Source organism: Teleopsis dalmanni, chromosome 2, assembly GCF_002237135.1.
Source record: "Teleopsis dalmanni isolate 2A chromosome 2, ASM223713v2, whole genome shotgun sequence".
NCBI classification, from domain to species: Eukaryota; Metazoa; Arthropoda; class Insecta; order Diptera; family Diopsidae; genus Teleopsis; species Teleopsis dalmanni.
The window spans coordinates 241,675,536-241,701,654 of NC_051847.1; the positions used below are offsets into that span (position 1 = coordinate 241,675,536).

General features: G+C 29.5%; 4 protein-coding genes and 1 non-coding gene across 6 annotated transcripts; 2 read left to right on the forward strand and 3 right to left on the reverse strand.

The window, feature by feature from the left end:
• Nucleotides 1–10,477: 10,477 nt before the first annotated feature.
• LOC119679028 (60S ribosomal protein L3) lies at nt 10,478–13,695 on the reverse strand. Its single transcript, XM_038091168.1, has 6 exons — nt 13,586–13,695; nt 13,052–13,244; nt 12,671–12,839; nt 11,868–12,003; nt 11,119–11,508; nt 10,478–10,921 (listed from the first exon to the last, which is right to left on the reverse strand). Exons 1-6 carry the CDS (start codon nt 13,586–13,588, stop codon nt 10,562–10,564), a joined length of 1,251 nt encoding a protein of 416 aa, XP_037947096.1. The 5' UTR covers nt 13,589–13,695; the 3' UTR covers nt 10,478–10,561.
• LOC119686659 lies at nt 12,924–13,005 on the reverse strand. Its single transcript, XR_005253056.1, has one exon. It is a non-coding gene; the product is annotated as a small nucleolar RNA U43 (small nucleolar RNA).
• Nucleotides 13,696–14,662: 967 nt separating the features above from the next.
• Nucleotides 14,663–17,243, forward strand: LOC119684297 (armadillo repeat-containing protein 7-like). Of its 2 annotated transcripts, XM_038098310.1 has the most exons (4): nt 14,663–14,837; nt 16,481–16,571; nt 16,637–16,804; nt 16,866–17,243. In XM_038098310.1, exons 1-4 carry the CDS (start codon nt 14,832–14,834, stop codon nt 17,216–17,218), a joined length of 618 nt encoding a protein of 205 aa, XP_037954238.1. In that variant the 5' UTR covers nt 14,663–14,831; the 3' UTR covers nt 17,219–17,243. The 2 variants fall into 2 exon arrangements, with proteins under 2 accessions (XP_037954238.1, XP_037954237.1); XM_038098309.1 differs by lacking the exon at nt 14,663–14,837 and having other exon boundaries at nt 16,463–16,571.
• Nucleotides 17,244–17,588: 345 nt separating this feature from the next.
• Nucleotides 17,589–18,088, reverse strand: LOC119684298 (28S ribosomal protein S33, mitochondrial-like). The gene has a single exon (XM_038098311.1). The coding sequence runs from the start codon at nt 17,982–17,984 to the stop codon at nt 17,640–17,642; it is 345 nt and encodes a 114-aa protein (XP_037954239.1). The 5' UTR covers nt 17,985–18,088; the 3' UTR covers nt 17,589–17,639.
• Nucleotides 18,089–19,738: 1,650 nt separating this feature from the next.
• LOC119677198 (protein CLEC16A homolog) lies at nt 19,739–23,724 on the forward strand (the record flags this gene model as incomplete). The annotated part of the gene is given in 10 exon segments (XM_038088470.1): nt 19,739–20,013; nt 20,088–20,227; nt 20,299–20,447; nt 20,502–20,644; nt 20,703–20,789; nt 20,852–21,750; nt 22,399–22,515; nt 22,572–23,030; nt 23,094–23,401; nt 23,459–23,724. Coding segments are annotated over 10 exon segments (2,771 nt in total), but the record flags the coding sequence as incomplete, so codon positions are not given.
• Between the last annotated feature and the right edge of the window lie 2,395 nt (nt 23,725–26,119).

A 26,119-nucleotide genomic window follows, 5' to 3' on the forward strand; every position in this document is an offset into this window, starting at 1 on the left:
ATCCTTCCATTAATTTTATTGAATTGTTTATTTGTCAACTTGGCATATTCAGACAAAGCACAGACAAGTTCAACTCCAATATCTAACATATAACCAAAGTCCTCACTCAATCAGTTGCAATCTGAAACACTCTCATACAAATGGAAGCTCATGGATTTTTTATAGCATAATTTATTTTATAATTAAAGTATTTATTAAATAAATTTAAACAAAATATATGAATGAAATTTATTACGAAACAATAGGATCTAGAAATATATTTTATACGCATGTTGAGCATATCACTCTGATATGCATGCTAAACGAAATGTACCTTTAAATGACATCATTGTAAACTTTGTTATCCTATTGCCTGTGATATTAAGAAGATATGACACAAAATATATTTAAATAAAGTAAATTGATTTTAAAACTAATTTTCATTTCTTTTTTTATATTTTTACATAAATATACATGCACTAAAAATTGAAAAATATTGTTATACTAAAGAAGATATTTAAATTTCAGTGGGTTGTCAGAAACTCTAGTGTACAGAGTAATTTTTCTATTGATAACTGTTATGTGGATTTATTCCACATATTTGTCAAATTAAGTTTTGTCTTATTTTGTATCAAGACAAATAAAAGACAAAGCGCAATATCACAGTTTTGTTTAGGAATTTATCCTACACACAAAGTAACGCTTCCTGTTTACTTTATTTCAAGGGCATTGAAGCTTACTTACTGTTTATGCTGATTCAGCCATGATCACTGTAGTCAAGCTGCACACAGTATTCTTTGTTTACTTTATGAACAATATTGCGCTTATGGTTTCTCCTATAGGAATCAACTTACATACGACAAACACCACCGCACTTGTCTTAAGAATGCAAATCTCAGCATAATTGATTTGGTTTGGTTAGCTTCTGTTTGATTCTATTAGTTCAGTTCGAGTCAAGCCAACTAACATCTTGGTCGTTGTTTAAGTTCATAACAAAATAAATTGGTGGCAGCGGTAAAGATAGAATTTTCGGTTGAAAATAAAAAATTAATTAAAAAGTGTTTTAATTCACTAAAATTAGTATACGGTACGAGTAAATGTTAAAAGGAGTGTTTTAGTATATGGTACGAGTAAATGTTAAAAGGAGTGTTTCGAGTAACTGAAACGAATAAAAAAATATATATGTTGTGAAATTATATTATCAACAAGGATAATTATTATTGACAATAAAAATAAAAAAACAAGCAATAAGTTTTAATAAAACTGTGCACTATTAAAAAATTTAACAGAAAATTAACTTTTGAAAATATTTATTTGCCAATCAAGAAATAAAGTGAGATCAGAAAGTTCAGGTGCGGAACAAACAAAAAATAGCTGAGTTGAATGTGTTATAATATACTGAAAAAGTAGAATATACAAAATTAATTATCGTGTAAAAGACAAGACAATAGTGAAAATATATATAACAGAAAAGCAGTTCAAAAATACACTCAACGAAAAAAGGAGAAGGTGGTGAAATACAAAAAATCGGGAAGAAATCTGGTGTTCTGCAATTAAGAAGCAAATCTGGTGAGCAAATTCGAAAATGAAGATGATTCTGATGTTATGGGTTTCACTTAGCTGGTAATGTACAAAAAATTTTAATATTAAATTTTGTTATTATTGTACTAAATGTCAAATTTAATTATCTAAAATTATTTAATGATAATTATTACTATTTTTATAAGTAACAGTATTTGTTTTGTGAATTATAAAAAAGAAAAACACATATAAGTGAAAGTAAATTAAATTTTGCTGTTTATAGAAATCAATATAAATTAATATTGTTAAAAGAAAATATATATATACATATATATATTGGAGTTTATAGAAGTTAATAATAGTTTTGTCAATAATTTCGTGTAATATTTTACGTTGTATAAAATTCATAATGGCAACAAATGACAATGTTAATGTAGGAAGTTCAGGTAGTTCAGGTAATTCTGGTAATTCTAGCAATTCGAGTGGATTAGGAGAGATGGTTGACATTAATACATTAATAAAATTAATACCCGAGTTTAAAAGCGATAAAACTGAGCTTTACACATTTGTCTCCGCTTGCGATGATGCTATAGGCGTAGCAAAGCCGCATCAAAAAGATTTCCTATTTAAATACATAAAGTCACAGATATCAGGAAACGCAAGATTAATATTAGAAAATAAAGTTATAAGCAATTGAAATGAACTTAAGACTCAACTCAAACAGAACTATAAAGACAGTGATAGTACACTAGCTTTATATAGAGAACTGATATCTACTAGACAAGGGGGACGAACAGTTAGGCAGTTCCAATTATTTATGGAAACCATGTCTAGGAAATTGGGAGCTGATGCAAAAATAGAAACTCAGGATGATAGTGTTAGAGAAGCTGTTTATAATTATATTGAAACTAAGATCGTTTTAAATGCATTTATAAATGGCTTAGATGGAGAAATTGGCCAATATGTGAACAATTGTCGTCCACAATCGTTGTCAGAGGCTGGAAGATTTGCCCAGGATGAAGAATCTAGAATAAATTATAGACAAAGTGTGAGACGAAATTTCAGTGTTAAAGTAACACAAATAAAGTGCTACAATTGCGGAAAATTAGGGCACATTGCTTCAAAATGTACCATGAAAAAGGAACAAACTAATAGCACTGGAGAAAAAATTATGAAGTGCTATAAATGTGGCAAAATAGGACATTTTGCAAATAAATGTTACTCAAAGGTAGTACAAAAGAATGTTTCTCCGGAAGGAAACAAAAATTTTCGAAAGTAGAAAACGTAAGTAAGGCAACGTTTTCCTTAAATGTGAGTAAAGAAAGTCCTTACATAATAATAGATCATAAGAAATGCTTTTATAAATTCCTTATAGATACTGGGGCTAGTATTAGTTTAATTAAATCTAAATGCATATATATAGAAGAAATGAATAATATTAATAAGATAGAGTTAGTTGGTATAGGCAAAAAATCTGAAAAAACAATAGGAAATGCATCTATTAGAATAGGAATTAAGAATTTAAAAGGCAAAACGCATAATTACAGATGGAATTTTCACGTGATACCAAATGATCTGGTTTATGGATATGATGGCATAATCGGAGCTGATTTTTTAGGCCACTTTAAGTGCAAGATAGATTATGACCAGGATTTATTTTATGTTGATAAAAATGTACATAGCCTCCAATGTAATAAATTTGAAGAATTTGTTCCTCCAAGAATGGAAGTCTTTCGTTCTATTAAGGTTAGGAAAGGTAAAAAGAATGGATTAGATGTATATGTTCCGCGTTATGAAGATGAAAAAATTGTCATTCCTCATTGTATTAGTACAATGAGAAATGGAAAATGCTTAGTAAGTATTATAAATAAATGTGAGGAAAAAGTTGTAATTGATTTTCCGTTGAAGGTAGAAGACCTTAGGGATTATAATATTGATGATAATTGTAGGAAGGATCCTAAAAAAGAAAAATTAATGAAAGAGAGAGTCTTTCAAATAAGAAATAGGTGTGAATGTATACAAAAGAGTTTAAGAGTAGATCATATGAATGATGAGGAGAATGAATCAATTAGGAAATTGATTTCAGAATATAGTGATTTGTTCATTTTAGAAGGAGAAAAATTGAGTTTCACGGAAACATTAACTTGTGATATAAGAACACAAGAAGGAGTAAAACCTATTTATACGAAAACATATAGATATCCAAAGGTACATGAAGAGGAAGTGAAGAATCAAGTGAAGAAATTGTTAGAAAACGATGTTATACGAAATTCTAAATCGCCGTGGAATTCTCCTGTGTGGATGGTTCCGAAAAAGAAAGATGCTTCTGGAAAAGCTAAGTGGCGAATGGTAGTCGACTTTAGGAAATTAAATGAAATGACGGTGGCGGATACATATCCAATACCAAATATCAACGAGATTTTAGACCAATTAGGAATGTCGAAATATTTTACAACACTTGATTTAACAAATGGTTTTCATCAGATTAAAATGACTAAGGAGGACATCGAGAAAACAGCATTCACTACCCCACATGGGCATTATGAGTTTAAGAGAATGCCATTTGGATTGAAAAATGCACCTAGTATTTTTCAGAGAATGATGGATATCATTCTAATAGGAATAAAAGGAATTAAATGTTTTGTGTACATGGATGATATTGTGGTATATGGTAAAGATTTAACTGATCACAATGAAAAACTAAGAGATGTTTTGGAGCAACTAAGGAAAGCCAATCTCAAGCTACAAGCAGATAAGTGTGAATTTCTAAGGAAAGAAGTCGCATATTTGGGTCATATTATTGGAGAACGAGGTGTTAAACCTAATCCAGATAAAGTTTCGGCGATAGTAAAATTGTCTCCTCCAAAGAGTATTAAGGAAATACAGTCGTTCATGGGAGCAATAAATTATTATAGAAGATTTATTAAAGGTTTTAGTCAAATAGCGGCACCTATTAATAAACTTCTTAGGAAAGAAGTTGAGTTTTTTTGGGGGGAGGAGCAGGACAATGCATTTGGTAAACTGAAAGATAGCCTAGCTAGTGTGGTAACCTTGCAATTTCCAGATTTTGAAAAGAAATTCATTGTTACAACAGATGCTTCAAATGAAGGTCTGGGGGCGGTGCTATCACAAGAGAGTGGCTGTAAAGACATGCCAATTCAGTTTATTAGCAGAAGTTTGAATAGTGCTGAGAGAAATTATAGCACAACAGAAAAAGAGTGTTTGGCCATTGTTTGGGCCGTAAAAGTATTCAGACCATATTTGTATGGAAAGAAATTTTTGATCAGAACAGATCATAAGCCATTGAAATGGTTGTTTAATGTAAAGGACCCTGGATCAAGATTAGTGCGATGGAGACTTAAGTTAGAAGAATATATGTATGATATAGAATATAAAAAAGGAGTTGAAAATGTAGTAGCTGATCATTTAAGTAGAAATGTGTTAGTAGTAACAAGAAAAGAAAAGAAAAAGAAACGTTGTAGTTGTTGTAGTGAACAGAGTAAACGAGAATATGAAAAAGCGGAACATACTCAGGAGAAAATAGAAATTGAAAATAATGAAAAAGAATCGGTTAAAGTAAACTTTAAAAACAATGTTGAGGAAAATATTCAAGACAGAGGAAAAATGATCGAGGTAACAGACTCTCAGAAAATGAAAGAAATAATTAAGGAATATCATGATAGTATTATAGGTGGTCATGTCGGACAAAAAGCAACTATTGCGAAAATTAGAGAAAAGTATACATGGAAAAATTTAAATGATATGGTTGCAGACTATGTAAGAGCTTGTAAAAAGTGTCAATTAGGTAAAATTGACAGACATCCTACTAGAATGCCTATGCAATTGGTTTCAAATGCTTCTAGTGCACTTGAACAAGTCAGCATGGATTTAACTGGACCTTACCCAATATCTGAAGCAGGAAATGTGTACGCATTGAGTATACAAGACAGTCTTTCAAAATATGTACGTTTTACACCACTCAAAGATAAAAGCGCAGAAACTGTTGCTCAAGCGTTTGTAAATGAATGGATTACCTATTTTGGTATTCCAAAAATAATATTAACAGATAATGGTACAGAGTTTTGTAATGAACTAATGAAGGATTTAGCTAAAATCTTTAAGATTAAACATATTACTACTAGTGTGGCTCATCCACAAGCAAATGGTTCAATAGAAAGAATTCATGGAAGATTGAAAGAATATTTGAATACAGTTGAGTTTGAGAAATCGAATTGGGATGAAGCAATGAAGTTTGCAGGTTTATGTTATAACACAACAACTCATTCCTCCACTGCTTTTTCACCACACGAAATAATTTTTGGAAGGAAAGGAAATAGACCGAGTGGAATTGACGCTTTAGATTTAGTAACTATAGGGGGATATGTCAATAATATAAAAGTTATCATAGAGAACATTGAAAAGCAAGTAAAAGAAAATACAACAGTTTGTAAGGAAAAGTCAAAATTAATCTATGATAAAAAGATAACAGATACACCTAATTATGAAGTAGGTCAAAAGATAGTTGTGAAAAATCTTACAAAAAATAAAAAGTTAGAAAATACTTTTACTGGTCCATATACCATTGTAAAAGTCACCGAAGCTAATGTCTTTATAAGAACAAATCGTAGAACAAGAAAAATTTCAAAAAATCTAATTAAAAGATATATTGAAAACTAATTTTGTTTAAACTGTTCAGCTTTTTTCTAGCTATATTCGCTCTTAAAATCGAGGATATTAATGGGAAATAGAAACAAGAGAGGAATATTAAATATAATAGGATCAGGGCTTAAAGTTTTATTTGGTACTATGGATAGTGAGGATGCTGAATATTATAATAAGGTGATAACGGATATAAATAATAATGAAGAGTTTATAAAAACAGGGTTGAAGGAAGAAATTAAAATTATTCAAAATTTAAATGAACAAAACTTAAACATAAAGAAAAGTTTCGAAGATATACAGAATACTACCAATAAATTCATAAATAAACTTAACTCATTAATAGGAACAGTCAATGAAAATAGTAAAAATATGGCTATATTTGAATACATGCAAGAAATGGAATTAAAAATAGTAAGCAGTTGTTTAGATCTTGAATTTGAATTAGAAAGGCTAATTGATATCATTTTATTCATGCAACTAAAATTAATACACCCAATGTTATTGAGTCCAGAAAAATTTATTGATATATTACTGAAAAGTAAAAATGAACCAAATCTTTTATATACACCTAGTTTGGAATCATACAGCCAAATTATAAAGTATTCTAAAATTAAAGCTTTTGAACACAAGAAGGTTATAGTTGTAATAGTTCTAGTTCCATTTGTCAAAAAGGACATTTATGATACCTATCAGGTAATACCAGTTCCAATATTTGAGAAGAATAAACAGGTAATATTAGAAAAAGAAAATAATTATTTTTTAATATCTAGGGATAAGGAATATTTTGCCATGTTTGATAATTTAAATGATTTCGAAGTTGTTGATAATAGCTATCTGTTGGCTAATGAATTAATATCTGAATCAACTATTACTGTAGAAAATTGTGTTTTAAATAACTTTATGAAACGAAACAGTAAAAGTTGTCAAATTAAATACATACCTTATAATGTAGAGACATACATGAAAATAAATGATAATAAATATATGTACGCCGTAACCAATGAAATAAAATATGAATATGAATGTAAACAAAATAAAATTAAAGAAGAAGGATATTTGAATGGAGTTGGTATAGTGTATTTTGATTTTAATTGTAAGTTCGAAACTGTAGATTATAAAATTATAATATCTGATAACAAAAATGAAACTGTATTTAACGACCTATATTTTGGTTATTCTGATGATTGCTGTTTAAACATAAAGATTAATGAAATAGAAGAAATTGAATTATTATCTAAACTAAAACCTAGTAATATTAAAAATATTGATGATTTAAGTATTAAAATAAATAATCAGAAAAGTTTTATATCAAAGTCTCTAAATTCTATTAAATTGAATTCCAACTCATATTGGTACGGATTAATGTCATTGTTTATAACCATAATTATGATAATCATTATTGTAAAATGTATAAAAGGAAATTTATGCATAAATATATTTAATAAATGTTTTAATGTAAAAAAGGAGTCGCCAAATCCCTTAAGGAATAATATTGTTGTATATACTAATAAAAAATCTGATGGCGAAGTAACTGTTGAACACAATAATTTTAAAAATAAATACAATTATGAATGGTAAATATATAAATAAATATATTTAATATTTTGTAAATTTATTATAAAACATTTCAAATATCCGATAAAGATATACTGTAAGAAAGAAATTAGTTAACTTAATCATAAAAAAAAAAAATGTATTTAATCATATATAAAAAAAAAAAATTTTATTATTTATGTTAAGCAAAACCTGTATGAAAATTTATATATATACTTTAATAAAGTTATTGATTTGGATTAATTGAAGTCAAAGTTGGGGTTGGCCATGCCTGTTTGTTGTGATGTGATTTGCTTTTGGAAGTAAAGTCAATTACTATGTCATTGCCTTTCTTTAAGGGCGGAGGTGTTATGTGGATTTATTCCACATATTTGTCAAATTAAGTTTTGTCTTATTTTGTATCAAGACAAATAAAAGACAAAGCGCAATATCACAGTTTTGTTTAGGAATTTATCCTACACACAAAGTAACGCTTCCTGTTTACTTTATTTCAAGGGCATTGAAGCTTACTTACTGTTTATGCTGATTCAGCCATGATCACTGTAGTCAAGCTGCACACAGTATTCTTTGTTTACTTTATGAACAATATTGCGCTTATGGTTTCTCCTATAGGAATCAACTTACATACGACAAACACCACCGCACTTGTCTTAAGAATGCAAATCTCAGCATAATTGATTTGGTTTGGTTAGCTTCTGTTTGATTCTATTAGTTCAGTTCGAGTCAAGCCAACTAACATCTTGGTCGTTGTTTAAGTTCATAACATAACATCAACAAGTGCTTCACAGCTGCTTGAAAAAAAAATGATCCTTTACTTACACTTAAAAGAATTCAAGCAATAGTGGGATTATTTGTCGATATTCTTTCTCACAGCTGGGCATTAAAGCATATGGTTAAGTTAGATTGGAGATTAGCGGCCTTATAGAACAAATCGCACTTAAGCTCAAATAATGGCCGATTGTATAGCATGGATTAGCGTCATTCATACATAGACCAGAAGAACCGCAGTTGTCAGCATACGAACAACGCTGAATACACGACTCCCTGAAAGTAAAAATCTCTAATTTTGCAGGATAACAGCTCTATCAGTTCGATAAGAAAAGATGCCACTAAGATTTTTTTGTGGCCAAAGATAGGCACTGACAAAGGTGAAATACGAATTCATCACAAGTACGACAAATGTCAATATACTAAGCACACCTAGTCTCATAATATGTCTTCCAAGTATGCAGTGACTTGTCAGCATTGATAGTTCTGAAGAGGTTCCGCTTTAGTTAAAACAGCTAATTGGTACTTTTCTTGCTCAGTTTGGACCAAGTCGTTCTTGAGATCTAACAGGAAGAATATGGTACGGTTCTGAAAGTCTATTTTCGCTTTTTATTAAGAGATATATTTATAAGCTTTTGTTTCTTATAGAAACAAGCTTAAGTTACCATATTGTAATATATATTTCAATTAATGTAATTTTATCACACGCCGACTAAGGCCTAAAGAGCCATATGGGGTAGTTATATTTCTATATTAATACTATAGCACCACTTAATGTAAAATTTACCTAATATTTAATATGCTTCATTAAGCAATTGGCAATCACATTACTAAAAACGTTATTTTGCATAATAAACCTAATTTATTAAATTAATTAATAATTGTTTTTTTTTAAATTGCGCACTACTTAGGTTGCCACCTTATTAATAGCATTATCTGTAATACAACAATATCGCGGTCTTGCACTCCATAAGTCACTCCACCGACCTCGATTGCTCACCATGTCATCAAGTTACCACCTGATGACTTTTAAAATTCGTCCTTAACTGGAATTCAATCCCATACTCTTGTTTCAGATGCTGCTGCTAATTATGTCGTTGTATCGTGATTGCTTGAATTCATTAAGCGCACACTATTTTAAAACACCCATATGAAAATAGCTTAATTACGATAGACAAAAAATATTATTATATTCAAAATGGAAGGCAAGACTCCAAAAATCATCATAACATAGCAAAATATATTGTCAGTTTACACTATAGACACTGAATCCAATTAATCGTTATTAAGCTACTTAGCTCAGTTATCAGTTCTTTACTTCTTGAAAGTTCTCAAAGCAAACCAAAATTTTCGAAAAATATCAGAACGGAATTCACAGCACAATAAACCTTCACGGTCTGAAGGCTGTAATCTTTTGATAGTTTTAGCTGATCAAACGGCGGTTTTCGAACCTATCAAATAAAAACCAGACATACTTTTTATTGTCTTCGGAACATAAATGTAATAATGACAGAAGTTTCAAAATCACGCTGCAATGGGTTTTTTAAGTTAGAAATTTTTAGTTACTATCATTTTCGAAAAGATGCTATAGAATATCAAAAAGCGACCTAAACAACCGAATTCAAATTTATAATCAAATATTGATTTATAATCAATTGTTCTCCCCTCATTATCACATCGACTTTACGTCAAAGTTTCAATAAAGGTGCATCCACACCAAAACGAACATTCACAGGTAATCGTACCTGCAAAAGTGTGGATGCACCTTAAGCAATGTATTGTCCATCCATTCACAAATATGGAAACTGTCGTCTTAGTATAATTTTTCAAAGTATTAAACTGTTTACTCTAAAAACTATTTCTAAACGAAAGTTTATCATCATTGCTATAATCTATAATATTGTCTTTTTATGCAACAGAGAAATGGCATAGCACAACGAAAATTATTTTCCTTTCATTTTAAAAAGTATAAGTATTAGTTAAAAAAAAATAATTTATTTTTTGTTTTACTATATTTAAAACACAGTAAATCTTGTACATTGCTTAAAAAATACGCTTATAGTAAAACGTAAACCGCTTAAGCAGAAGTGGTTGCGGCAGCTGGGGTAGCAGAATCAGCTGCAGCGGCTTCTTCCTTAACACGATCCTTCTTAAGTGGACCCATGAATGCCAACTTATCGGCTGGTGTTTGGAAGCGACCATGACCCATTTTAGATGAAGTATCGATGAACTTGAGTTTGATATTTTCCAAAGCGGAACGCTTGGTATGTTTCAACAAAGATTTACGCAAGGTGATCACACGTTTCTTTGAGCCAATACAGCATCCCTTAAGCATAACGAAATCATTGTTGACTTCACCGTAATGTGGGAAACCACCCATGGGTGTAATGCTCTTGTCAGTTAAATCGTACTCAGTGGAGGCATTGTTCTTGATAACCTGCAATTAATAAATTACATTTAATATTATTGAAACTGTTTAAATATTTTATTTAAATTTATTTAAATAATTTATATTCAGTCCTATCATTTTGTTATCACGTGGTAGTCAAAAAAATTAAGTTTTTGGCTCTTAAATGATTTATCATCAACTAAATCCCAAAAATTTTTTTCTATTAACGTGGAATTTTAACTTACTTTGCCATCCTTGGTGTGTATGCCAGCACCAATACGGTAGATCTTCTTGTTGATTTCTGTACGATGATGGTAACCCTTCTGACCGGCACGTGCAACGGTGAAGGACACACGAGATGGATGCCAGGCACCAATACAGGCAACCTTACGCAAACCCTTGTGCGTCTTGCGTGGCAATTTCTTTGTATGCCAACGTGCGGTTACACCCTTGAAACCTTTACCCTTGGTGACACCAATGCAATCGATCATTTCATCTTGTCCAAAGACATTGCTGACTAAGATGGGCTTTTCCAAATGTTCTTTAACCCATTTCACTTTATCTTCAATTGAACCACCGTTCAATTGAATTTCCATGATGTGTGCCTTCTTTTGGCGTTGTTTAATCAAACGAATCTACACAAAAAAAAAAATACAAAATTAATTATAAAAGCAAGTGACAAAGATTCAGACATATTTTAGTTAAATTGTAGAGACTGTTCGTGATATGGTTTAACTGCGCGATCAAGGCCTAAACGACTACGCACAGTTAGTGGAATATATCAAGATAAGCCACCCGAAGGGCAATTTGTTCTGCGACGTTGCAGTTTTTACAGTGCATTGAAAACACAGCCCAACCGCTTTTTAGGCACACTCGCTCAAGGCACACCATGCTCATCCGAAAACAAACAGGCACGCCAAGTGCAAATGTACCAAGGACGTCGCATTTTTTAAATTCCTAAATTAATATAATTATTATGAATATGCATGCTTACCTGAGAATGAGCAATGACGCGGATGACTTTGCAGTAGCGGAGCATCTTACGGAAATCGTTTTCAATGCTCTTCTTGCCCAATTCGTCAGTCCATTTCTTGCTGGCCTTGGTGTGGGCCTTCTTCTTGGATTTGTACCTGCACAATAGCGATTTCAAAGAGAATTCTTAATATGATTTTTATGTGAGACGCAGAGCAGACAATTTAACAGCAAATCCTCATGTGACTTTCAACTTAAATTTTCTAATGTGCGATGAACATAAGCTCCATTGGTGTATGCCCGACACGCAACTTCTTTGCCTTTTTGCTAGGTAGACGCGGCGATAACTTGCTTTTGAAATAAAAGAAAGCAAAGGAAGCAAACCTCATCGCAATTTCAAGCGAGCGGAGATTAAATCTTCCATGCCGTGCTCACGGTACTGATACAGAAAATTCGCCAAAGTTTAAACTCATTAAAGAATTTAATTTAACAAATTTCTATGCTCACACGACAATGAAATATTTTGAAAGTTCTCTCAGAAGACTGATCGAAGAACTTTATGATTATATTTTAAGTTTAATTAAGTGTACAATAATTTATAAAACAAAAAATAAATGTAAATGCTTTGAAAACTTAAAATTTTGTATACTGATTTTAATCAGAAGGAAGGCAGGCAGATGGTAATAATTTTTTATCTACACTAGTATTTCTGATACCATCTATCATCATCCAAAATCGTATACAAATTTAAATCTAAAAGCGCTAAGTAGTTTTCAAGGCACACAAAGAATACAAATGGTGGCTTAATAATTAAAGCAAACTTACCAATTCTTGTAGAAACGACGACGGCACTCTTCGGACAAATGCTGTGCCCAAACATTTACCAAGGCACGTAAGCCGAAAGGTGTTTCAATGTAACCAACAGCACCAACAACAATCATTGGTGGTGTTTCCAAAACGGTAACAGCTTCAACGACCTCCTTCTTGTTAATCTCTGCAAAGTAACACAAAAAAAAAAAGAAGAGAGCAGATTAGCACGTGGTCCACACACATGTTTAAATTAAAATATTTTATTATAATAATCAGTCCGCCCTAGTTGTTTTAAAATCATGGTTGTTCATTTAAATAACCATAAACATTTTCAAACTTTCTCTCATCATTAAATTATAATAGAATATCTTTTTAACATCGACGTAGAAAACTTACTTGAACCAGGACGATCTGCTTCACGAACAACATGTGTCATACCGGCTTTGTAGCCCACAAAGCAAGTTAAATGTACTGGCTTGGATGCATCATCTTTAGGGAAAGCCTTAACCTTACCACGATGGCGACGTGAGCGCTTCTTGGGGTAGAAGGCCATGGAGCCATGGCGTGGCGCGGAGAATTTACGATGAGACTGTAAAAAAAACAATGTTAATTTTTTGTAAATATCTTGAAATTAAATTAAATCTCAAGTGCAGATGATTTTAAATTTTATGACTGTATTTTACAATAATCTGACTATTTCACTTTAAACTAAAAAAAAAAAAAAATGAGGTTATAGGCGGAAACAAAATGGCGATTACACGTGTTGGAAAAAATTTACAATCACCTGAATTGATAAATATTTATACACTTAATATCTTCATATAATCTACCAATTAAATAATTATTAAATGCAATAAGAAAGTTTTCCCATCACATAATTTAACAACTATTTAATATAAATTTATCTTTCAAACACTTTTTATATCTTACCATTCTTTAGATATTTACGCACGTCTTCACTGGTCAGACGACGTTGAAAGAAAGAAAGTATTAACGAAAAATCTGCAAAATACGAATTAAAGTAGACATGGCGTCTGTGTGAGTTTGACATTTCGTGTAGTTTGACATTTTTAAGCAGCCCATACCTGAAGATAATGAATGAGCATATCTAATTATTTTAACACTTAAATTTATAGTTCATGGTTTAATGAATTCTAAATAGTTCATGAATTAGTAAACAATTAATGAATAGTGACAAAATTGATTATTAAAAACGTCACAAAAAAACAAAAAAAAAAAAATTCATGAATCTTATATTTTTCGGCTCTATAAATAACTGTTATTCTCAAATAGAATATTCGCAAAATATTTCCAATGTTTTAAATTTATATTTTATATATAATATAACTAAAAAAATCGCTTAAAAGTATATATAAATGAAAAGTATATATATAATAGAATACAACACAATTGTTGTAGTTCTTATGGAACACGATTTATATACTTTTGGACGGCGATGCATTTTGAAACAGCACAAGATAATTTGATAATATCACAAGGCCTTTTCTTTTGTAAGCATGTCGCAAAAGAACAAATAACATAAGCACTTCTTTCGATGGCAACTTTGGACAAAATGGAGATTTTGTTAGGGTTATATTTACAAAACACGTAATAAAATTTAAAGTTAAAATTACGAAAATAAATAACAATTCTTTGCAATTATTGGTGAGAATATTTTTTTTTACTTGATTGTATATAAAGTATAATTTTTTAGGCCTTTAACAGAAAAGTAATAAATGGAAAAAAAATAACGTATTTATTACGAACAATGACGACACGAAATACGAATAATTAACGAATTCATTCGTTGACAGTTAATTGGAAATTTCGTAGGTACTTTCAAAAATAGTTCAAAATACACAAATTTTTAGTCTTGGGAACCATGTGATTTGAGCTACTTATTTGTAAAGCAATTTCAAAATCAAGTCAGCAGAATTGTTGTTTCATATGTCATTTTTAAAATAAATAGTTGTTCTTTTGTAATATGCTTACAAAAGTAAAGGCCTTCAGTTAAATTGTATAAAATAACGTCTTATATGGCGTTTAGACTGGCCGTAAGTGACTCATTTAAAATCAGTCATTTGAAAATGTTTACATTCATTTGTTCTCCTTTCAAACAGCTGCTTTATCAACGTGCCTGTTGATTTGATTTTTGACCTGTGCCAAAAAATGTTGGATGAAGGTAAAATATACCTTCAAACCTCACAATATAAACTTATTTTTAGCTTCGAAGTTTCAAAAAAGGGTGATTCGTTTTCAAGGAAATACAACCACCAAATATTTGTTTATCTTTTTTTGTGAATATGTCAAAAACAGCTTTTTCAAGCTGTCAAAATGTAATGAAAAACTATAGTTTTGAACTTTAGTGTGTTCAATATAATCATTTATATTTGGAACTCATTTGAAACTCGTTGCAACTCATTTGTACAAAATGAGAATCATTGCGCAAATGTGAAATTCATTTGCTCATATGTGATTTTGAATGTAGAAATCAGTCATTTGTTTCTCATTTATAGATTTTAACTCAAATCAATCTTTTGAGGCCAGTGTAAACGCCATATAATTTTAAAGTCACATTTTTTAATATTTTTCAAAATTACAGATTTTGTTTTTTTTTAGTAGAAATTTTTTTTAAGTAATCGTGAACAACATTATTCTTTTATACTTAAGGAATCTTTTATTTTTTCTGCCAAATATGTATAAACAGTGATTTTTTTTAAAACATTACAAGAATATTTAAATATACGTAAATAATATTTTTAGACTGCAAGTACCAAATATGGAAACAATTACTGCAAAAATGAAGTATTTTTATTTATTTTCTGTATTGATCTTAAAAGTGGTATATAAAATTTACTCCATTTAAATTGATCACACTTACAAAATATACAAACGCCATTTAACGCCAATTAGTATATGAAATTTATAGATTAAGGCCGTGTGCGAATGAATTGATGGTAAATTGAGGGAAATAGTAAATTATGTCGGTATGGCAGCGAATGTTAGAATTTACCAAAATTCGAGTAGGGTAAATTAGACAAAAAGTAAATTTAGTAAATCGTGAAAATTTTATACTATTTTTAATGAATAAATAAATAAATAATAAATAAATGAATAAACTTTTAACTAAAAATAATAAATAAGTGCAATAAATAAATATGGTATATACATAAGTGCAGTGCAAAAATATTTTAAAAATTTTAATTTACTTTACCACAATTTGCTCAAACTCGCACAAGGTCTAAATAAACTTATATCAAGCTAACGCGCCAAAAAGCGTTTCTAATGGGAATAGCTGAGAAATCGGAATGGTATTGATGTATATTGGAAATTTTCATCAACAAAATCACTTTTTATTGTTGATTTTATTTAAGTACCTATACAAGATTATGGTAAGAAAATCCTTGTATGGTATTTTATGCTCTGATAGATTAATTGCTGCTAAGCCTTTTGCATTCTAATGTCTACCTTGCCCTTGATTACTGGAATAGGGTTTCAAGTCTAGACTTTTACGGTTTTAAAAATCTTGCAGAATAGTAAGATGTTTCGAAATTATTAATTTTTAAGAAATTTGTTAAAATAAAATGATAATAATTATCATAATTTTTTAATATTGAACATTTCTTGTACGTGTGGAACCCAGTCGAGTGTTACCATCACGAAAAGTAATTAGAAAATTTTGTATTAGTGCAAAAAAATTGTGTGAGTTTAGGCAACTCCATTAGGATTTTTGTAAACAAATTATAATTTTGAATAAAAAAGTAATTTATTTTTATTAAAACAAAAAACTAATTTCTTTTTCATAAAATGTTTTCATCACAACAGCAGTTAAAAAGAAAAACACCAGCAAATGGCATAAATAGACGAGAGTTTATTGAGCATTTAGTGGAAGAATACCATACAACAACAAACATTGGTATTATGCATATTTTTTTTGTTTTGTGTTGTATAAAAAAAATAGCAATTGAATTTTTATAATAGAAGCGAAGGAGCAAGTAACTGCTAATTTAGCTAATTTTGCATATGATCCTATAAACTGGAAGTACTTGAAGGACACAAAAGCTTTGTATGTGTTTATGGAAGTCATTCCCTTGCCAAACGAGCGACTACAGTTGCATGCACTTGCCGGATTGTGTAACATATGCTTAGGTATTTAGTGACGTCTTCAAAATATTTTATAAAATTAAATTAAGTTAAATATTAATTATAGATGCACAAGCAAAACGATTTATAACAAAAGAAAGCAGTTTTACAGCGTTAACTAAATTATTTCTGGAGACACAAAATAGTGAAATAATAATTAATTTTATAACACTTTTTCATCAATTGCTTACTGTGGAAAAGACTGACTCTGAATTAAAACAAATTATAGCAACTCCTGATATACTCAAAAGAGTAATTAATTTACGTCAGCAAACGGCGGATCAAAGAATAAAGAATCTTTGTATAATATTTTTAGAAGATTTTGGTAGCAGAATAGAAATTCATGAATTACCTACTATTAGTAAACCAAATGTTAATATTACGGAGGTTTTGCAGTCAAACAGCGTTGAAAACTGCTGAAGCAGTACTTGTGAGAAATTTCACACAGGATGATTTGAATAAATTTTCAGAATTTACCGGTGATTTTAACACGATACATGACATATCAACACCACCTGCTGAACGCAGAGTACATGGTGCTTTACTAAATGCTGTTATTGCTGGCATAATAGGTACAAAATTACCTGGTCCAGGTACCGTTGTGTTGGAACAAAGATTTAAGTTTTTGAAACCATGTCGCATTAATGTGGACACAGAGTTTCGCGTACGTCTATTGGAAAAACGTAAAATATCAATGGTAGAATATGAAGCAAAGCAATTGAATGAAACCGTATTGGAGGGGAATGCGAAGTTACTCTTAAAAAATTAATAACGCATATGTGTATTTTGTTGAATATATTTCTTAAATAAATTTATTTTAATGTAATTAAAACTTTTAACTTTATTTCTTTTGTGCACGTTTGCCTTCGCCCTTTTTAGGTGCCGCTTTTCCCCGAAGTTTTCTTACTCGTTTCATTTCTTCTTTGAAATCTTGATGTTCATCGCGGAAGAGACCATAAGCACGTAGATTTTTCATCAGGATATGGGTTTCTACATGTCTAGGATACCAGTTGACCACATAGTCACGCTTGTGTATGGGCTCTTCGGCGTACATACGTACCACTTTCATAGATTTAGGGTTCGTTTCTCGTGCGACTTCACCAAATATACGATTGGAGAGATAATTCATGCGTCTAGCATATTGTGTACCCAATTTTATCAAATCACCATACTTGTATCCAGACATTATGAGTTTTGTTACAGTTTTTAATTAAAAACAATATTAAATAAATACATTAATTATATTTTTGTTGGTTATGTCATAACATCTGTATTATGTCAAAGTCTGTTTACAATATATTTAATGCAATGTTGCAACATTTCACCTCTAAATTATAAATATTCTCAGCGATACAGAAAGTCTTTTTGTCATATTTGTTGTATTGTGTTAAAATATCGAATATATATTTTAAAATTATTTACTTCCAATAATGTCTGCGATAAGTATATATGTATATATTTATTTACTTAATGTATGCATTTTAAATGTACTATGCACTTTCCTTGCACAGAAAACATCACAAATATAATAGGTTTGTTTCACGAGCTACTCGTAGTAGTAAAATACAACAACTGAGAGCATAACACAAGTAAAGTGCCAAATTTCGCTCTTTACACAGATTTTTATGGAACAGCTTTGTGTAAAGTCTAGTGAGAACACCAGTACTACACAAATAAACAATACAAAAATTTAATTCAAACCAAAACAGCTTATTTACACATCAATACAAATTTTACTTGAAATAAAATGTACTAGTAAAGTCTGTGTAATATTTTCAAATTTCGATAGGGATGTTATACTCTCTCAGATGCTCTCATTTACTGGAACAGTTGCTGGTGGAACGCACTTGTGTATACACAGTGTTGCACAAAATTACTACAATTAGCTCGTGGAACAGATCTACTATTTGTGTATATAATTATAATAGTCTTAATAATTTTTAACAACTTAATTGTTGAACAATAATTATAATAGGGGTATTCAGGCAACTGATTAGTTGCTTAGTAGTTGATCACAACAAAAATTTGCACACAAAAATGAAACTAAGCAGAGAATCAACTATTTCGGTGATTCTCAGATTAGTACAAATTTGATTAATCGTGCTACCAGTACCAAGTGTCGTAATAATAACTTAAAATGAATTTTAGTATAGAAATTTGTTAGCTATCTCATTTGGTGTTCACTTTTGCTGTTGATGGGAGTGCTGCCAAGGCATTTACCCACAACAAACTAATCAGTTCAAGCAACTGATTAACATCAAAATGCTAAATTTTTTTTATATGAAGTTTTTGTATCAACTAAGCAACTAATCAGTTGTCTGAATACCCCTAATGTTAGTACCAAAATAATTTACATCCAAAACTCAAAACAAATATGTTTTTATAAACCACCCGTTAAGCGAAATGAGAAAGCCAAATATACTTTTAAATAATTCATTTCAAATGAGACATTTTCAACCGGTGTAAGCAAAATATAAGCAATCAAGCAATTTAAGATATATAGCTTTTTAACTGTAAAAATATAGTGAACGTCTGTCTTAATGCTTCTATCTCGCATACTCTTGATTTGTTATTTCTCTGTATGCGACACCAAAATATGTTTTATCCTGTTTCTATATGATCACTATAATTTACAAGTTTGGAATTAATTTATATTAATTAATTTCTATTAATATTATAATATATATTTTGTATTACATTATTCAAATCTCTACATAGAATTGTAAAAAATGTGTTAATAAAAACATTTATATATTTTCTATATTATTTAAAGTATGTGGCATCCCTGATATTTTCTGCAAAATGTCAGAGTCATATGCTTTGGTGAAGTGACAACATCAACTAGTTCAATGACGTTTCTACGAAAAAAGTTGTATTTTTCCAAAATAAATAAATAAATTGCGTAAATTTTAAAAATTTGACGGAATAGAATTGTGTATATATATAACAAAAACTGTATATGAAAAATTATTATATAAGTTAAAATAGTAAAATATAAGATAAAATACGAAAATGTTTCGCAGTCGTAGTTGGTTTGGTGGAGGGTGGAATCGCCCTAGAAATCGTCTTTCATTGGATCATCTAAAATACTTATATGGAATATTAGAAAAAAATACTACCGTATCAGAAAGTAATCGTAGCTTGTTGGTGGAATCGCTGCGTTGCATAGCTGAAATATTGATATGGGGTGATCAACATGATTCTTCAGTATTTGAGTAAGGAAATATACGATTTTTTGTTTCCAATTTATATAATTATATTAATATTTGCTCATTTTCTAATTTTATAGCTTTTTCTTGGAAAAAAATATGTTATTATATTTTTTGAATATAATGCGACAGAAAAGTGGTGGTTCGAGTTTCGTTTGCGTGCAACTTTTACAAACGTTGAATATATTATTTGAAAACATTAGAAATGAGACGTCGTTATGTAAATATAAATAATTATTTTAATCAGTATGTATTCTATGTTAATACGTAATTTGTTTGTTTTCATATTAGATTATTTGTTGAGCAATAATCATGTAAATTCTATAATTGTGCATAAGTTCGATTTTTCCGATGAGGATGTTATGGGCTATTATATTTTATTTCTGAAAACATTGAGCTTGAAATTAAATACACACACAATACATTTCTTCTATAATGAGGTAAGTATTTTTTTTATATGTATTTCTATGGTATGAACTAAATATTATCCACAGCATACAAACGATTTCCCGCTGTATACAGAAGCAATAAAATTTTTCAATCATCCAGAGTCAATGGTGCGTATTGCAGTGCGTACGATATCTCTAAATGTTTATAAAGTACAAAATGCCAGTATGCTGCGATTTATAAGAGATAAGTATGTTATATGACAATAAGTGTTTATAATAAAAAATGATAGCAATAAGTTTTAATAGAACTGCAGCGCCATATTTCAGCAATTTGGTGTGGTTCATCGGCAAACATATATTAGAGCTGGATACCTGCGTACGCACAGATATTGAGTAAGCATTAAAAGATATTACAAAGTTAAAGAGTTTTAAAATTTTACAATAATTTCTTTCAGTCATCAATCAAATCAAAAACTCTCAAATTTGTGTGCAGAGCATTTGGATCATTTACATTACCTTAATGATATTTTATTATTAGAAATCGATGATTTAAATGCCGTATTAACTGAACATTTACTACATAAGCTGTTTGTGCCACTGTATATATTTTCATTGACACCAGCGCCAGTACCACCGTCTCTGGCAGTTGTAACACAAAATTTAGCAGCTGTGCTGAATCGCAATGTTGAAATCGACATACAAGAAATAAACAATCCACGTGTCTCCTCAATCGTAGCATTGTATTTATTATCTTTAGTGTTTTTGGTTGTGACACATGCGCCTTTAGTGCATGCCTTGGCTTGGGTAATACTAAACGGTGATCACAGTGTGTTTACGGAAGGGGCAGCTGAAATACTCAACGCCTATGTCGAGCATCGTGAGGCTGTGGTGCCAAGTTTTGCTGAGCCACGTGAAAGTCTGGAAGAGGCTTTAGACACTGTTGTTGGTACAAACACAACAGCATATGCATTGGCGGAAGAGTCATTGGAAGAGACTGCTAGTTCTTCGACTTCTTCAGCATCTCCTATTGCAACAGCTACAAGTACGCCACCGCGCAGAAATATAGCAATAGCTAATGTAAACGGTAATAGTGATGCGACAGATGTTAATGCCACAACAGCATCAACAACGGAAGAAACTGCATCTGGTTCTAACACTGTTATACAGAAAAATAAGTTTGCTAATATAACAGATGAAGAGAAAGAAAAACTACAGCAATTGAATACTATACAAACTGTACCTGAAATTAAACGTCCATTTTTAGATATGGTATTATCCGCTTTAGACTGTGCAGAAAATGATTACTTGGCACTATTAGCATTGTGCCTTATCTATGCTATGGCCTATAATCGAGGTAGTACTTTTTTTTTTATTAACATACATTTAAACCAAATCATTTATAACTGTTACACTTAGTAGTAGAACTTAACCTGTTAATGCACAATAACGTATTTCTATCTTTCATTTTTAATGCTTACATAACTGAATGGTGCTTGTGTTTTCCAACTTCATAACTATCACATTTCACACCATAGATGGTATGTAAATATAACTGTTATACATGCTAATTCATCATTTACTAATGACGTTTTCGGTTGGTAAATCTGGATTCAATCTGAATTTACTCTAGATTTACTCTGCCAAATTTTGTTAACCAATCGAAAGTTTTTAGAGTACATCTAACATTTTTGTAGTTCTGTTAGTGGGCATTTATATTTTACACGAGTCCATATAACGAACCATATCACACTTTACTTGTCAAGTCATATAAAACCGCTGTTAATTCTAAGGTAATCTTACTATTCTGGCAAAATATCTGGAGAGTTATGAATTAATCTCAAGTGTTATACATTTCGGTCGAGATTTACCAATCGAAAATGAAAGTTCCACTTAAAGTGAATTTCGATTTAAAAAGTTATCCCAGATTTACCAATCGAAAACGGCGCAAATATGCTTTACAGTTTTGTCTAATTGTTATTTGTATATATTTATTTTTTTATAGGCATAAAGAACGATTGGTTTGAACAAGTGCTTTCGAAATCGAGTAGAGGTTCATTCAGCTATAAAACTGAGTTAATCGAACGTCTATTAAATATCATTACTCTATCAAGTCAGCCCTGTAAGTAAACACTAAAATTTTACAAGATTTGGAAATAATAATAATGATGATTTTAGCTTGCCGCATACGTCTTATAACCATAGAAATTGCGCTAGAATTGCTGGTCACGTTCACCAAACCAGAAACTGATGAAGCTTGCATTACAGAAGCTCAACAGGAATTACTTTTTTCAGCGCGTAATGAATCAATGGCGGTACTTAGAAATTTCTATAAATCCGAGGATATATTTTTGGATTTATTTGAAGATGAATACAACGAAATGCGTAAATCAACTTTAAATGTGGAATTTCTGTGTATGGACTCAACAATATTATTACCGCCAACTGGTACACCGCTGACAGGCATCAGTTTTACAAGGCGACTACCATGTGGTGAAGTGGAAAAGGCCAGACGTGGCATACGTGTCTTTTTACTACTACGGAAAACGTGCCAAAAATTTCTTAATGAAAAAGAAACTCTACTGCCACTTACGAACCTTAACAGTTTAGTGCAAGTGGAAAATGTGCTCGATTTGAGTAAGACAATTTAAAAATATTAATTTAAAGAATAAATATAAAATGATTTTGTTTTATTTTTAGATAATAGCGACTTAATTGCTTGCACTGTTATTTCAAAGGATAATGTGAAACTACGTCGTTTTTTGGTTATAGATTCCTTGCAACTAATTTTAGTGGAACCGGATGCCAAACTTTTAGGTTGGGGTGTAGCAAAATTTGTAGGTTTTCTGCAAGATGTTGAAGTAATGGGCGATAAAGATGACTCGCGTTGTTTATACATAACTGTGCGTCGCGGTGGTGCCACACATAATCGAACGCCGTTGTTATCAGCAAAATTTTTATTTGATGATCATATACGCTGCATGGCTGCTAAACAACGTTTGACAAAAGTAAATTTTTTTTTTAATTATAATGTTTTAAAAATGTGATTCGATATAAATTTGTAGGGTCGAAGCAAAGCACGTCAAAAGAAAATGTATCAGATAGCGCAACTTATTGAAATGCCAGGACAAATAATTGATTCACCGGTATATGCTGTGGCGGGTCTACGCACAAACAGCAGCGGTAACAATAGTTCACGTAATGCACGTGAACATCGGCCCATATTCTCGACTGCCAATCGTGTGCCTGGTTTCGCTGCTGCCTTAAGACGTGATACTAATTTGGCGGGCGTTAGTCGTATACAAATCGCTCAGAATCGATCAATCGAAGGGTAAACAAATAAGATTTTTTGTAATATTGCTTCCTAGTAATTTTTGTGTTGTCTACTCATATTATACGTTTATATAAATTACAATATATACAACACTGGTTGTAAGCGATAGAAGTAGTAATAAAATTTGTAGTCGAAAAATAATATATATATATAAAGAACATATAACTACAATATATATATATAATGTGATTATTTAGAGTTTTTTAAACTAAATTTTTAGATTAACTTTCTAAGAAAAGTTGTACGAATTTGGAATGTGTTTAAATTAAGTTATATTACATTGTAGTTAAATTTAATAATTTTTTTGGAATGCTTATTTTGTTTTTGGATTGATTTCATTGTTAATGAAGCTAGTATAGTATTTGAATATGAATTTATATATTTTAATTACACAAATAATTTATAATCTATTTCTTATGGCTCTTTGTTTTTATTTTAACACATTTTATTACACATCTAATCGAAATATATTATATATCTCTAAGTTTTAGTTTTTAATTTAATCATTTTTTTAACGAGGACAGAAATTTTATTTCTAAATTATTTTATTTTTTGTGACAATAATAGATACATAATATAATATAATTTATTATGTATATATTATGTATAAATTATATATATAAATTATTTATATATTATATATAAATTAGATATAAATTATATTTATATATTATCTATAAATTATATATATTATAACATATATATTATAGATATATAAAATATAAATATATTGAGTTTGAAATTGCAATATATATTTTTGACATTAGTTGCATCTAAAATTTTTTAAAATGTTAAAGTAATTATTTATTAAGACAGTAAATTTTTTTATGCAATAATAAAATACTATATTCAAAGGTTATGAACATTTTGTCATATATTATAAATCGTTTGAATATTGTTATAATCAAAATATCAATTTTTAAAAGCGCTTTTTTATTATACAATTTTTTTTTCGATTGAATCGTGTAGAAAATGTTTTTATATTTGTATTTATATTTCCTACAAAATTTTTAATAATAATAATAATACTCAGTATTTTAAAACTTATAATGATAGATTGTTAAAAATTTTTTTTTTTGCAATTTATATATTTATGTATATATGCAATATATTTTTCATAATTTTTAAATTTTATTATTTTTTATTTTTATGTAACGTGAGAATTCTGATTTATACTATAAACTATAATCATTCTCAAGTATGTATCATCTGAGTTTTATCTTTATTTTTTCTCGAATTTTTCATATACTAAAAAATTATTTTAATATTTTTAATTAGTAAAAGATTTTTAATTTTTAACTTATTTTGATTTATTAATTAAATACGAATATTTAATATTTATTTATATTTATATTTGCCTTTAGAGAGGTTTCAAAATGGAGTCAACTACAACAACAATAATTCTTTTTATATTTTATGTATTGAATTTTTAGCTAATCACACAGCTGTAGCGAATATTGTCAATTGCCCACCATCATGAGTCTTGCTATTATTTCTTGTGTTTAATTATTCTTAAATAATTTTTTGAAACTATAATTACTAAGGGTTGAACTCGTGCCATGCCAAATTTGAAGCTTAGAGTCAGTGTTTATTACCCAACTAACCCAAAGCCGTTCTTGACATATATGTTCGCACTTTGGACTTTTGTTAATTTGCTGTAAAAGTTCATTAACTTCACTTGCTGTGTTATATGGTTGTAGTTCTCTACTTTTTGAAATCTGTCTACACAATACATTAGTTTCTATTAAGTGAAATAGTCATTTTCGTCATAACTGACGTTGAATTACAACTTTTATTTGTGTTTAATAAATAAATTCAAATAGACTATTATTTAATAATGTGATCAATAATAAAGTTTAGAAACAAATAAATTTTTTTATTGATTTCTATGTTATTATTAATTAGTTACATCTAAAATATTTGGTTTTGTAATATAATACATTTGTCCGAATTGTCAATGTTAAATAATAAACAACTTTTTAAATTAGTTTAAAAAACTATATTTTATTTGCATCATTATTTCGTCTATAGTCTAGAGTCATCTTTGGGGTACCATAGACTATATTTTATAATTATAATTTAAATTTATAATTTAAAAAGTTGTTTTTTATTTAACTTGACCAATCAGCCCATTAAAAGATAAATAAATAAAATTCGGTTAATAAAACAATAAAGTATAAAATTTAAATAAATTCCTCGAAAAAAGCTAATTTAATTAAATAAGTTTAATATATTTTATTATTAAATTATATATTTAAGTAATTAATTTTATAATAATATTTTTTTGGGACACATTTCTTTAATATTATTTTAAATAGATTTTTTTAAGTTTTCTGAATCATTTTCTTTTGTCTTAATTTTGCTTTTGATATAGATAATAAATTTATTTTAA